The sequence below is a fragment of the Penicillium manginii genome (genome assembly GCF_028828005.1).
Source record: "Penicillium manginii strain IBT 31320 chromosome Unknown utg000001l:1.0-3466041.0:1.0-3467806.0, whole genome shotgun sequence".
NCBI lineage: Eukaryota > Fungi > Ascomycota > Eurotiomycetes > Eurotiales > Aspergillaceae > Penicillium > Penicillium manginii.
In genome coordinates, this window is record NW_026643102.1 from 781,459 (window position 1) to 795,754 (window position 14,296).

Genomic DNA, 14,296 nt, shown 5'->3' on the forward strand with positions numbered 1-14,296 from the left:
AATGAGTGATCAGTTACTGTTTGCTTGATTACATCGACATGTTCTACAATGACGTTCCTTGGATAAATTCTCGGTTGACAAAAGGAGGATACCGGAAATCCCATAATTAAGTAAATTTTTAGACACCGCTCCCACTTTACTCAGGTCCTCAAGTAAATAACCGGATGGGAATTTCATTCCGTTTCATCAGAACCTCCGTGCTATCCGCCTTTTCCGACTTCAACCAATTTGCCCACCCCTCGGATGTATGCTAGGCCTAAAATGATTTACGTAACAAACATGCGTTTGTTTCCCGAGTCGAGTCAGATAAGATGTCACTTTTTCAGGAAATTCAGTCATAACATTAAAATTACAACATGTTTATTGCGGTTGTTGAAACATTTACTCCCTCCAAGTATTCTAATTTAACCTTCCGTCCAATCCGGAATTCGACCAACTGACCTCATGAATTCTTGGGTGTTTTTTAAGTGGTTATATGATTACACATAGCTTCAAGTTGATACGTCATTATATAATGACCATCATAGCCTCCTATTTATTTAAGTTTATCAATCGAACACTAAGGGCACAGTTCTCGAAGCAATTGTTTCAAATTATCTCCTGCTCATTAAACAACACATTACTCCAGAATGATTAGATCTATTCACGCCGCGCAGAGGCTTGATTCGAGAGGATGTCCTACTGTTCAAGTTGAGCTCACAACTGAGAAAGGTGAGAAGCTCCTAAGCTATCTGTCGCAAATGGACTTGCCTCACACAAAAACAGGAACTTTTCGCGCGTTAGTTCCTTCTGGTGCCTCGACGGGTGCAAATGAAGCCGTCGAACTGAGAGATGGAGATGAGTGTGCCTATGGCGGTCGAGGCGTACAGGGAGCTATTTCAAACATCCAAAACGTCATCGGTCCCAACCTGCTTGAGAGCGACTTCAGGGTGGATACCGATCAGAAGAAGATTGATCAGTTCCTTAAGAACTTGGACGGGACGAAAAACAAAGAAAGGCTTGGAGCAAATGCTATCCTGGGCGTGAGTATGGCATGTGCCAGAGCCGGCGCAGCACATTCGGTAAGTGGGCGCTTCGAGTTCACCAGCCCCATGGCTGATCATCACCCCCTCTCACCATTTATAGGGGATCCCTTTATACGAATTTCTCAGACGTGAGGCCGGAGCGAAGAAACCATTTGTCATGCCGGTTCCATTCTTCAATGTTCTCAATGGTGGGGTACATTCAGGAAACGAAATGGCATTTCAGGAAACCATGATTGCCCCGGTCGGTGCCTCTTCAATTACAGAAGCCGTAAGAATGGGCAGTGAAGTCTATCAGCATCTGAAAAAGGTCATTACTGAGAAGTTTGGATCTTCTGGTCAGCCAATCTCAAAGTATCTACGAAGTTCGCAAGCGCAAAAGCTAACATTCAAAAAACAAGCCATTGGCATTGGAGATGAAGGAGGCTTTGCTCCGCCAATTTCGGAGCCTCACGAGGCATTAGACCTCTTAGTACAGGCTGTGTCGAACTCAGGACTCAGCGGCAAGATCAAGTTTGCCATTGACCCCGCGTCCAGTGAGTTCTTCCGAGAGGGCAAATACGACATCGGATTTAAAAGCACTACGAATTTGAAAACAGCGAAGGAAATGATTGGCTTGTATCAATCTTTACTGGAAGAGTACCCCATCGTTCTACTCGAGGACCCTTTCGCCGAGAATGACTGGGATAGTTGGTCGGAGTTCAACAAAGCGTGCCCAGTTGAACTGGTTGGTGATGATCTACTCGTCACTAATCCGGAATATGTGCAAATAGCAAGACAAAAAGACGCCTGCAATGCTATGCTGTTGAAGATAAACCAAATTGGGACTATTTCGGAAGCAATTGAAGCGTGAGTATTTTTTTCCTTTTTTTCTTTTTGAAAGGTTGGCGGTATGGAAACACTGCGATGCTGACTGTTAACAGAGCAAACCTCGCTTACAGCTACAACTGGAGTGTATTTGTTTCTCATCGCTCTGGCGAAACGACTGATGACTTTATTGCAGATCTGGCGGTAGGATTGGGGACAGGTCATCTAAAGTCTGGCGCGCCCTGTCGCGGGGAACGAGTTGTTAAATACAATCGGCTCATGGACATCGAAGCTGAGATTTTGGCAGATGGTGAGAAATGCCTATTTGCTGGCTCCAAATTCAAGAACGCAAGCAGATTTTAGAGTTGTATTTCCAATAAAAGTCGACTGGCCACACTATCGCTCTACACTCTACTCTTCAATACACAGAAAATTGAACAGACCCCGCTCTGAAGTTTGGGAAAATTGTTTTCTTTCCCCACTCGTATATTATCAGTTGCTCTAGAAAGCGTGGCAGGGTAATTATTCCCAATCGGTTTACCTATCAACACGCATGAAAATTCAAGCTCGAAAACATGGAAAAGATTGTTGCAAAAATTCAATCCTTCAAGGATTCCTTTTGCTCGTACCCTGGAATGCTTCTAAAAGTTTTCTGGAATTGATTTTTGCTTGGGTGATATTTCACCAAACCTTAGGCGACTGTGAGTATAAAATTTCATATACACCAAATGTGTCCCCACTTCCTTAACGGGGAACCTTATCTGCAATTTCAGCTGGCACGTCCTTCTTCCCAATGAATCTGATCCAACGGCCAGTATCCTCAAATTCGTCCTTGACACCTTCCAGCAGGTGCCCGTTCTTCCACTGCCCTGCCAATCCAACCACGCCAACTTCACTGGCGTAGACACTCCATAATTTGAGCATCTCGCGGAAGACTTCGGGCATTGCCTCACTCATATCCTTGACTTCTCCGGGGTCCTCAATTACATCGAACAACTCCCACCTCTGCGGACCTCGAGGAAGTGGTACATAGGTGATCTTATAGCGACCTCGCCTCAGTGCACCACTGCCAGCGATCTCCCACCCGAACTCCTTCTCCTCCCCATGAATTGCCATCACCCCAGGAGAATCAGGAGATGTATCCAACTTCTCTGCAGCCATAGCATCCAAAAAGGATTTCCAGCTTGCCCCTCGCACCGGAGCAATCTGCCTCCCCTTGTACTCGGTTCCAGGATGAGTCAACCCAGCATAGTCAAGAATCGTAGGCACAATATCCATAACCGTACAAAACGAATCCACAATCCTGCCCCCCTCCCTCGAATTCTTCACTGGCTTCACAACAAGCGGAACCCGACAGCCGCCCTCCGTCGAAAACATCTTATACAACCTCGACGGCGCCGTAGCCGCCTGCGCCCACCTCGACCCATACCAAACAAACGAATCCGACCTCCCGATATTATCCAAAGAATTATCATAATACTTCCGTATATGCTCAACAACACTCTCCCCAACCAATGGCTGTGCCTCATAACTCGCCCCCTCGGCCCCATTATCCGACATAAAGTAGATAATAGTATCATCATACTCACCACTCCCTTTCAAATACTCCAAAACCCGCCCAATATTCTCATCCATCCGATCCACCATTCCAGCGAAAGCCTCCATAGACCGTGCAGACTTCGCCCGCTCTTCAGCATTCATATCCTCCCACTCGCCCTGTTCCCCGTCAACCGTAACAACCTCATGAGGAACAACATCCGGCTTCACCATACCAAGTTCTCTCAATCTCGCCAGTCGTCGCTGTCTCAATGCCTCGGGTCCATCATCATAGACACCGCGGTACTTATCCATCGAAGACTTAGGCGCCTGAAGCGGCCAATGCGGCGCAGAGAAAGGCAGATACGCAAAGAAAGGTTTTTTGCGATCCTCCTCGCTGCGCTCATCAAAGAAGTCGAGTAATTTCGTCGCATAGTGATCTGACGAGTAAAAGTCACTCGGCAATTCGTTTAGATATTCACCGTCCTGCATGTGCAAGGCCGTAACAGCCGTTTCAAAGAAACGCGGCGGTTCATTCAAAACATCTTCGTATTGGGGTTCATAGCCTGAGGTGAAAATTAGCCAAGTCTTTAAAATGATAGTAATAGAATAAAGCCCAAACAAAGCTCAACTCACCATAATGATTCGCACAACCCGGTAACAAAGCAAAAGACCTCTTAAACCCACGAGCTTGCGGCCCAAATTCCTTCTTCAGCCCAAGATGCCATTTCCCTGCCATAGCGGTGAAGTAGCCGCCCTCATTGAGGAGTTCTGGGATAGCAACGACGTTCTGCGTAAGATAGCCCTCATGACCGGGTGCGCCCTGGTGAGCCGGAGAATTGCGGATTATCTCGGACAGTTGGCCTAGACCTGTTAGGTGGTGGTCTGTGCCTGTCATTAGCATTGCTCGCGTTGGTGAACATGCTGCTGCGACGTGGAATGAGGTATAGCGTAGGCCGCCGGGGGCGTGGGCTAAGGAGTCGATGTTTGGGGTATTTATTTCGGAGCCGAAGGTGCTGCAGTCGCTGAAGCCGAGGTCGTCAGCGACTATGATGAGGATGTTTGGTGGCATTAGGGATGTTCAAGTTGGGGATTTGATGGTAGGTGGAAGATGAGGGGTGTACTGAGCTTACTGTATCTGTAGTTACTCTGTACTACCAATGCTTGTTGCGTCGGGTCTCGGCTGGGTCTCGCTCGGCTTTCGGGCCGGGTATTTGTTGGGTAATGTTTTATCCCATCTCATCCTATACTAGTAGCAAGCTAGTAGCATAATCGCTCTGTGACTAGTATGATACCCGAGTAGGAGACTGAGAATGAAAGAATGTAGCTATTAAGTTGGTACCACTGTAAACTACTAGTAGTGCAGCTATGTCGGATAACGCCCTGGCGGAAGAAGTATTCAAGTTCAAAAGAATCATCATTCATTCATTACATCATAAAATAACAAAACACCAACTTGAAAGACAGCTAAATCTTGCTCTTGTTATCATCCTCAACCTTCAGCAAGTTCCAATCGGGCAGGCCGCTGCACAAGGGATATAGGCCTTTGGGGAGAGAGTCGTTGGCCTGAGGGGGCTCTATCCGGTATTAGCACTAGTAACTGTCGATTAATTATCATGAGCTGAATTTGCTTACCGGTGATTTCGGCCCCCGAGGGAGCCTCCTGCTGCTTCTTCCTCGCCGCCTTGCGGAGGCGGTACTTGCGTTTCTTTTCTCTCCTCTTCTGTCTCCGAGCTTCGATCATCATCTTCGCCACATTCTGCACTGGGGCGGCGCGTGTCTGCTCGGCATTGGAACAAGGTCGCGCGTACGGCCATAGAAGTGATGACAGCCAGAGTATTCAGCTGACGGCATGCAACTGTGGCATGGCTATAATTGTGTCCATGGATAGTACAGAAGTGTGACGTGTTTTAACTTCGACGTACGTGATATGAAAAAATCCATTCGACTAATGAACTTACCTGTCGAGGCATGCTTGCTTGGGAAAGCAGCAACGAAAAGAAATGGAGTATCGGTATTGAAGTTATTCGGAGAAAGAAACGAGTGCTAGCTTCAAGTTGGATGGTGGTGGTGAAAGTAAAGAGGTGAAGATGGGGGACGAGGCAGGAACAAGGGTGGAACGACTAAGCTTTGCTAATCCTATAATTACGGCAGACACTGTAGTCCTAAAGATACGGTATAAATATCTTAAAACTTGGTACCTCATTCAGTTATATAGTCAGTACCATTAATTGTGAGGATCAAGCACTGGCAATCAATTCAGATAGTTCCAAATTTATATGCGGAAATACCAGGGACCCCGGGACATCACTAGAAACAATGGATCCATTACCATGATGTTTTGTGGGAAGGGCAAATCAAATAATAAAGCTTGCAAGAGAGGTGGTCACAGAGGAATACTAGTATGTGTGTGGATGAGAAACTATCTGAATCAAAAGGACCTAGATATAGGAGCGCGGATTGACAGAGCCTATGCAATGGGACAAATGTTCTAATTGTGCACCAGCAGGCTAGGCACTCTGCTGTGAATCAGACCGGGTGCTGTGATGTGCTTATAAAGCTCCGGCAGGACTTAAGAAAGGTGTTGTAGCCTTGCTTCCCTCCCTCCTGTGAAGCCTCTGTGCCTTCACATTAATGATTCTTGGAAACAGATTCGTATATTCCTGAGAGGCAGCGTCCTCGAGGAGAATAAAGTCGTTGGATTGAACTTCGTGGTTTTTGTCTAACCATTTTACTCATTGAAAGATTCCTCCCGGGTGTAAATGATAATAAGTAGGAGTATATGCTGTGTGTTCTCTTATTTATAGTTCAAGGTCTGTTTATGCCTCAGGTACTAAGGCACTAAGGCACTAAGGCACTCAACACTCCACATCCTCCTCTTCTCTTCAACCACTCTACCCTCCCCTTCCCATGATCCTACCTCAAGTTCAATTCAATTCTGGTCAATCCAATCCACTTTATTTCATCTCCACCCATTCTTGCTTTCCAGAGTGGAGCGGTCTCGAGTCTCCTCAGATCCCCGCAGAATGCCCGATAATCGTCCGCTGCGGGCCAGCCTCCCCACACTGTGGCTTGGCCCACGCCAAACCCCAACGCTCGGGGAAATCGATGACGATAGTGCCGGTTCGCCAACTCGGAATGCCGTGATGTGAGCCTGAGGTCTCCCACGGTATCTCGCGGTCTGCTCCTTTCATCAACTCCGGAGTATGGTTCCCTGCTTCCCTGCTTCCCTGCTTCCCCGCTGCCGGCTGTTCCGAAGCCACTACGAAAGCCACCCAGCCGCAGACGCCATTACATCGACTTAGGTTTGCCTTGACTAAAGGCTTCTTGGCTGCACTCCTCCTTCTCCACCATTCAGGCATCAGCTCGTGGACGACCTGCCTCAAGCGGCCATTCTGCAAGACTGCGACGCCATCCTCTCGTAAGCTTTGACTTTTCGATTTCCCCACAAAAACGCCCCAGAAGGAAGGACGGGCGGAACTGGGCCCGAGCGAGCCTTTCTCTCTGCCAGGTGCCTGGCGTGAACTGAATTCGATCGGCACTTCATTTCCTGGCAGGCGATTTATATATCTCGGCTCCGTCATCCACTTCGGTCGTGGCTGCTCTTTGTCCTGTTTTCTCCCACCGGTTCTGATCATCGGCAATAGAGATCCACCAAGCACTTCTTCTGCGCAAGCTATCGCGTTCAGTTGATCTGATCTGATCTGATCTGACCTGAGCTTATATCCTCGAACTGCCCTACAGGGTGCGAGCGCGACACGATGCAGCTCAAAGTCAGTCCTCCCGCCCAACCCGAATGAAATAAACTGACGCCAGTCCAGACCCTTACTCTTGCACGGGCTTTGCCTCTGCTTCTCAATCTCACTAATCTGGTGGATGGAGCGTCTCCCAAGAGCCGCATTGCAAAGAACCTGAAGAGGTACGGCGGCCCGAAACTGGCGACCAACTTCAGCAGCAATGTCTATCCAACCGATTTCGACGGCGTCACCTGGGATCAAGATAACTGGCTCCTCTCCACTACAAACCTGGAGCAAGGCCAGTTCCAGTCTCGTGGATCCGTCGCCAATGGCTACATTGGTATTAGCGTTGCCAGCGTTGGCCCATTCTTTGAAATGGATGGCGAAGACGACGGGGATGAAGGAACCAGCGGATGGCCTTTATTCTCTAAACGTCAAGCCTTCGCGACCGTTAGTGGCTTTTTCGACTCCCAGGCAAATACCAACTCTTCCAATTTCGGTTGGCTGTCGCAGTATGGATACGACAGTGTGATCAGCGGTATTCCGCACTGGAGTGGCCTTATTCTTGACCTCGGCGACGATACATACCTGGACGCAACGGTGGATAACAACACAATCTCCAACTTCAGCTCTACCTACGATTTCAAGGCGGGTCTTCTCACCTGGTCGTATACCTGGACCCCGGATGGCGACAAAGGGTCTTTCAAAGTCAACTATCGTCTTTTCACCAACAAGCTCTACGTCAACCAGGCCGTGGTAGACCTGGAAGTAGTTGCTTCCAAGGACGTGAATGGAACGGTCGTGAATGTCATTGATGGCACTGCTGCTGTTCGCTCAGACTTTGTCGAGTCGGACCAAGACGATGGTGCAATTTTCTCATCCGTGCGACCAAATGGAATCAACAATGTCACTGCCTACGTCTACGCCAATGTGACCGGAAACGCTGGTGTTGACCTGTCAACACTCCAGGTGGTCACTGATGCGTCATATCTCAGTAACAATGACTCATCTATAGCACAGTCCGTTGATGTGAAGTTTACCGCTGGGCAATCCGTGAGAGTGACCAAGTTCGTCGGCGCCGCATCGACCGATGCATTTGCGGACCCGAAGAAGGTGGCCAAGGAAGCTTGTTCTACTGCGATGAAGAATGGATGGGCCAAGTCACTTCGCGCGCATGTCACCGAATGGGCAAGCGTAATGCCAGATGACTCTGTCGATCACTATACTCTCCCTGGAAATGGATCCCTCCCCGCAGACAGCATCATCATCGACACCGCCATTATTGCCGTTGCCAACACATACTATCTGCTACAAAACACTGTCGGCAAAAATGCCATCAAGCAAGCGAACAGCACTGCGCTCAACCGAGATAGCATTTCAGTTGGTGGATTGACCTCCGACTCGTACGCTGGACAGGTTTTCTGGGACGCCGATGTCTGGATGCAGCCGGGTCTCACGACATCGCATCCCGAAGCTGCTCAGCGTATTACCAACTACCGTCTGGATAGGTATGCACAGGCGCAGGAGAACATCAAGACAGCATATGCGGGTTCCCAGAACAAGACCAGCTTTTCCCCCTCTGCTGCCGCGTATCCCTGGACAAGTGGGCGGTTTGGTAACTGCACAGCTACTGGCCCTTGCTGGGACTATCAGTATCACCTGAACGGAGATATTGGCATCTCCATGGTCAATGAGTGGGTAACTAGCGGCGACACCAAATTCTTCAAAGAGAACCATTTCCCTATTTATGACTCTGTGGCTACTCTCTTCACCGATCTCCTGGTACGGAATGGGTCTTATTGGACGCTGACCAACATGACGGATCCGGTATGTTTCGCTTGTACATTCTCATTGCTGAAACTTCGAACCAAACTGACATCTACCAGGACGAGTATGCGAATCATGTCGATGCAGGTGGCTTCACTATGCCACTTATCGCAGAGACTCTTCGCCATGCCAATTCCTTCCGCCAGCAATTTGGACTCGAAGAAAACTCCACCTGGGACGATATAGCTGATAACGTCTTGATTCTCCGCGAAAGTGGAGTGACGCTTGAATTCACGACTATGAATGGTAGTGCCGCGGTGAAGCAGGCTGACGTGGTTCTAAACACCTTCCCTCTGGATTATACTGCGAACTACACTGCCCAAGATTCGCTAAATGACCTCGACTACGTGAGTTCGCCCCCAACGCACATGAAATAGCACTGATGCTGACTATCACAGTATGCCAATAAGCAATCTCCCGATGGGCCGGCTATGACTTGGGCCATTTTCTCTGCTGTTGCGAATGAGATGTCACCCTCGGGCTGCTCGGCTTACACATACGGATTGTATTCGTTCAAACCCTATACTCGAGCACCCTTCTACCAAATGTCCGAACAACTAATCGACGATTCAACTATCAACGGCGGCACCCACCCTGCTTTCCCTTTCCTGACAGGACACGGTGGTGCCAATCAGGTCGCCATCTTCGGATATCTGGGTCTTCGTTTGCTCCCTGAGGACTTCCTGCGAGTTGATCCCAATCTGCCACCGCAGATTCCTTACTTGAAGTATCGCACATTTTACTGGCGTGGATGGCCCATCTCCGCTTGGTCCAACCACACGCACACCACAATCAGCCGATCTAACTCGACGCCTCTGGAAACTGCAGACCTACGCTTCGCCAACAAGACCATTCCCATCCATGCGGGTCCCGACGATGACATCACCGTTCACAACCTGCAGCCCAAGGGCTCAGTCACTCTGCAAAACCGCCAGATTGACCTCAAGAAGACCGTGGATGGAAATCTCGTGCAATGCCAATCTGTTCAGTCCGAGAGCGCCTACGAGCCTGGCCAATTCCCAATCTCGGTCAACGACGGTGCTACTTCGACAAAGTGGCAGCCTTCGTGGGCGGATAATGTGAGCGCGATCACAGTGTCCTTTGGCAAAGAAGCAGGATCTCTGGTCTCAGGCTTCTACTTTGATTGGGCACAAGCACCTCCCGTCAATGCGACTGTCGTCTTCCACAACAAAACCCTCGGCAGTGCAGATATCACAATGGGGAGCCAAGAATCAGACTACCAGGTGATTTCTACACTGAGCAATGTCAATCTCTCGGACCCATACGATGCAAACAAGACCAATCTGGACGCTATCGCCATGCCCGTCGGAAACACTACTAATGTCACCCTGCCTTCCGCAATTCCCGCCGCTAGGTACGCGTCTCTGCTTATCGTGGGCAACCAGGCCCTGGACTCTGCCGATATTGAAGCGAGGAATGGCACCGGTGCCACCGTGGCTGAATGGGCAATCCTTGGTCAAACGCAAGGTACCGGTAATTCCTCCAGCGTGGGGACTGCTAAGCGGATGAAGCTGCGGACGGCAGGACTGTCGGACTCGGGCTCCTTTATGCGTCGTCGTCGCGAGCTTTTCGTTTAAAGGTAGACTAGACGTCCTCGTCTACGCACCCAGGCTACAATCCCATCATGCTGCTTGTATATAAAAACTTTCCATTTCTCGTTCAATACAATTGGTTATTTCAAAAACTGTGCTCAAACCACAGCAACATCAACTATACATAGCATCCCCAAGTCATTTAAATTCACATCACGCATCCAAGGCAAACCGATCCAAAAACTTAAAGATCCTCAAGCCCTCCTCAATATTCTTAACAAACTGATCCCCAACAGCCTTCGCCACATAAACACCCTCCCTGTCTGTCGAAACCTGCGCAGCCCTGAGCGCACCAACACCCTTCCCAATCGCACCAACCGGTTTCCCAAACCGGAAAGCATCAATGAGGATATCTAACGGCCGCCCCGCAGGATAAAGCGAAGAAGCCTTGCTCTGCTTCTCCGTAAACGACCTCGCACTGAACAAACCCTCCGCACCCCCAGCAACAACAACAGCATCGAACTGCACAGCGTCCGAACCAGAATAAGTCTGATCAACACCATCACCAAGCCTCTCCGCAACAACAACAACATCAACACCAACACCCTTAAGACTCTTCGCCAACTCAGTCCCAACGCCCAGACTCGAGCTATTCTGCACAGAAGCCAAAACCCCAACCTTGAGCCCCTCCAGCTTAAGCAATTTCTGCCCAAAGGCACCAATATTCGCCGTCGTGTTGTCGTGGTAGAAGCTTGGGTCCGGAGCAGGTGCTTCAACGCCAATTGCCTCCGCAACGCGCTTGGCGAGATCGTTGCTTATCCGGTTAAGTTGGATAATAACATTCTCCCTAACGACCTGCGAGACAACATTCGAATTTTCAAACCGCATCGCATCAACGACGAACTGTTTCTCCGCCTTGACAAGACTATTCCAGAATAAACGCGGTTGAGACCAGACGTCTTCGAACGTGGAGCTGCGCGTGCGCTGCAATTTACCATTTCCGGTGCGGGAGGGCGTGGTGAAGAAGCCATTTCCAACTGTTTGGTTTGCCTGTTTGGGCGAGCCTTTGTTGAGCGTGTTGGGGGTGTAGGCGTCTTTGTTTAAGGGGATGAACATCTGGCCCGCGCCGTCGCGGTTGTTGTTGTGGATCGGGACTCGGGGTTGGTTTATGGGGAGTTGTTCGAAATTCGGTCCGCTGTGGCGGTTTAGTTGGGTGTCGAGGTAGGAGAATAGGCGGCCTTGGAGGAGGGGGTCGTCACTGAAGTCGATTCCTCGGACAATGTGGCCGGGTTGGAACTGGGGGGATTGTTAGCTGGAATACAAAGGAGGTATGTGGGTTTGTGAGGAGTGCTGGGGATATGACTTACCATGACTTGCTCGGTTTCCGCAAAGTAGTTCTTTGGATTGCGGTTTAGGGTCATTTTGCCTAGTCTTGTGACGGGGACGTATTCCTCTGGGACGATCTTTGTTGGATCGAGGACGTCGAAGCCGAAGCGGAGTTGGTCGTCTTCGTCCATTATTTGCACGCCCAGCTGTTGAGATGAGATGTTAGCTCTGCGAAAATAATGTTCGAAATGATGCAAGCCTAAAGGTTCAAGCTGCTAATATCGATCAAACTCACCTCCCATTCAGGGAAGCGTTCAGCTTCAATCGCATCCCACAAATCCTGACGCAGGAAATCAGGATTCTTGCCGGAAATCTGCTGAGCCTCCTCCCACACCAAACTGGCTTTACCCTGCAGGCCCTTCCAGTGAAACTTGACAAGCTTCGACTTCCCGCTGTCAGTAACGAAACGGAAAGTGTGCACGCCGAAACCGTCGACATTGCGGAAAGATCGGGGCAGTCCGTGGCCAGCCATTGCCCAGACAAGAGTGTGCAAGGAACTAGGCTGTTGGCTGAAAAAAGTCCCACGCCGAGTCGTGGGCTGTTGCAGCTTGGGGGATCTCGTTATCACCGCTCGGCTTGACGGCGTGGATCAAGTCAGGGAATTGGATTGCGTCCTGGATGAAGAAGACTGGAATGTTGTTTCCGACGATGTCTGTGTCATTGCTAATAGTTAGTGGGCATATCATATTGATTGATTTCCGTACTGCGTACCAAAGTTGCCCTCATCGGTGTAGAAGCGTGTCGCGAATCCGTGCACATCGCGCGCTGTATCGGCACTGCCTCGACTACCAGCAACGGTCGAAAAGCGCACAAACATGGGCGTTTCTTTATCTTTTTTCGAGAGGAAAGATGCGGCTGTGATGTTCGACCAATCGGCATACGAGGTGAAAACTCCATGGGCGCCAGCACCGCGGGCGTGAACAGCACGTTCAGGGACCTATCGCGGGAAGATATAATTAGCGCAGGAATTAAAGACTGCAGTTATCTCGACATACACGCTCATGGTCAAAGTGTTGGATCTTCTGGCGGAAAATGAAGTCCTCCAACAGAGTCGGGCCACGCTCTCCTGCACTGAGACTATTCTGATCCTCAATTGGACCGCCAACATCCGAAGTCAGGAAGGAATCCTTATCATCGAGATAATATTGCGACAAGAATTCCTCGGTATCGCCAGCAGCACTGTTGTCTGCCCGACGGCGAAGCTCATGTGGATTATATTCGCCAGCTTCACCCGTCATATAAGGACAAGCCGCATTGGCAATTCCGACAAGGCCGGTGGCCAGAGCAAGCAAATGCATCGCGTCGGCTGGGATACAAGCTTGATATTTAGGGGGTAATCAGGTCAACGGGTGGGGGAAAAAAAAATGCAAAACGGCGACGACGACAATCACGTCGTATTTATATGCAGGGCAGACGAGAGAACTTGTATGCCCAGGTGTCTCTGTAATTCGCGGGGCCGATTGCAGAGCAGACCAATCATGTTTCCAGTCTGAACAAAAACCAGACTGAGCAAGCACATGGTCGAGGTGCAGCTCGCCAACCAAAAGCGAATTGATTATTCTAGCACGGCAGGCTAGAACCAACATCCATGCCGACTGTGGAACACAACTGGTTTAACCCCATGCCCGGTGGAGAAAATGGTTCGGCAGAGGACCCTCTTCATCGTGCAAGGCCAGTGTGGTACCATATGCTCGTTGCCGGTGGACCGTTGGCCCTGTTCCTAGTCCCTAGCGTCGCTGGGTGCATGATAGTCAATTAGCGATTGGCTAGTTGCGACAGGGTAGCTATGTCTGCGGCCGAGTGGACATCCAGAGTGCCCAGGCTGCAGAGCAGACGCATCTGACGACGGTCACAGGTTGAACTTCCGGTCAATTGGGCTGGACTGGGCTGGGACTGGGTGGAGCATGATCGCGGAGTGGTTGTGATGCACCGTGTAGCTTGGCGGATTGGCTCTACTTCGGAGAAAATCCCAGGAAAGGAACCAAGGCTGCCGATTCTGTCGGCAGGAAAGTGAGATACGCGTGGACTGTTTACCTGGTGCCCTTGGCAATTATTCAGCGGGGCTGGTCTTTCAGTTATTCTGATTGCCAAGCTGGAAGGCCGAGCCAAAGGTGCTTGGTAATGAGCTGGTCTGGAGCAATGATGCGCACCCGTGCCTAGCGTGCCCTAGTCCAGCCCCTCCAGGGATAGTATCCACTCAGAATGATGGCTTTGTAACTCCCCCACGACGGTGGGACTTGGCATTGCAAGAGGCTTGTGAGGAAGTACAGCGTGGGAAATTGATGCCACGCCCATGACGTGGAAAAAGTCTTGGTGTTTGCTTTGCAAATCTTGTCCCGGTACTTTGTGCTCTGTAGTTTGTGATTACTGGTGGATCTAGGGGTCGTTGCAGACAGATAGCCACCGCTTGTGCAGACGCAGATCTTTC

General features: G+C 49.9%; 5 protein-coding genes across 5 annotated transcripts; 2 read left to right on the top strand and 3 right to left on the bottom strand.

The window, feature by feature from the left end:
- Nucleotides 1-629: 629 nt before the first annotated feature.
- N7533_000283 (enolase) lies at nt 630-2,192 on the top strand (the record flags this gene model as incomplete). Its single annotated transcript, XM_057096933.1, has 3 exons — nt 630-1,061; nt 1,126-1,871; nt 1,946-2,192. The coding sequence occupies 3 exons, from the start codon at nt 630-632 to the stop codon at nt 2,190-2,192; spliced, it is 1,425 nt and encodes a 474-aa protein (XP_056965426.1).
- A 381-nt stretch (nt 2,193-2,573) lies between these two features.
- On the bottom strand, nt 2,574-4,437 carry N7533_000284 (arylsulfatase; the record flags this gene model as incomplete). Its single annotated transcript, XM_057096934.1, has 2 exons — nt 2,574-3,931; nt 4,002-4,437. 2 exons carry the CDS (start codon nt 4,435-4,437, stop codon nt 2,574-2,576), a joined length of 1,794 nt encoding a protein of 597 aa, XP_056965427.1.
- A 395-nt stretch (nt 4,438-4,832) lies between these two features.
- N7533_000285 (uncharacterized protein) lies at nt 4,833-5,338 on the bottom strand (the record flags this gene model as incomplete). Its single annotated transcript, XM_057096935.1, has 3 exons — nt 4,833-4,942; nt 5,001-5,145; nt 5,327-5,338. 3 exons carry the CDS (start codon nt 5,336-5,338, stop codon nt 4,833-4,835), a joined length of 267 nt encoding a protein of 88 aa, XP_056965428.1.
- Nucleotides 5,339-7,126: 1,788 nt separating this feature from the next.
- treA (alpha,alpha-trehalase treA) lies at nt 7,127-10,527 on the top strand (the record flags this gene model as incomplete). Its single annotated transcript, XM_057096936.1, has 4 exons — nt 7,127-7,138; nt 7,187-8,929; nt 8,989-9,276; nt 9,328-10,527. The coding sequence occupies 4 exons, from the start codon at nt 7,127-7,129 to the stop codon at nt 10,525-10,527; spliced, it is 3,243 nt and encodes a 1,080-aa protein (XP_056965429.1).
- Nucleotides 10,528-10,695: 168 nt separating this feature from the next.
- Nucleotides 10,696-13,166, bottom strand: cat1 (catalase catB; the record flags this gene model as incomplete). Its single annotated transcript, XM_057096937.1, has 6 exons — nt 10,696-11,778; nt 11,850-12,014; nt 12,104-12,260; nt 12,394-12,520; nt 12,580-12,805; nt 12,864-13,166. The coding sequence occupies 6 exons, from the start codon at nt 13,164-13,166 to the stop codon at nt 10,696-10,698; spliced, it is 2,061 nt and encodes a 686-aa protein (XP_056965430.1).
- Nucleotides 13,167-14,296: the final 1,130 nt, after the last annotated feature.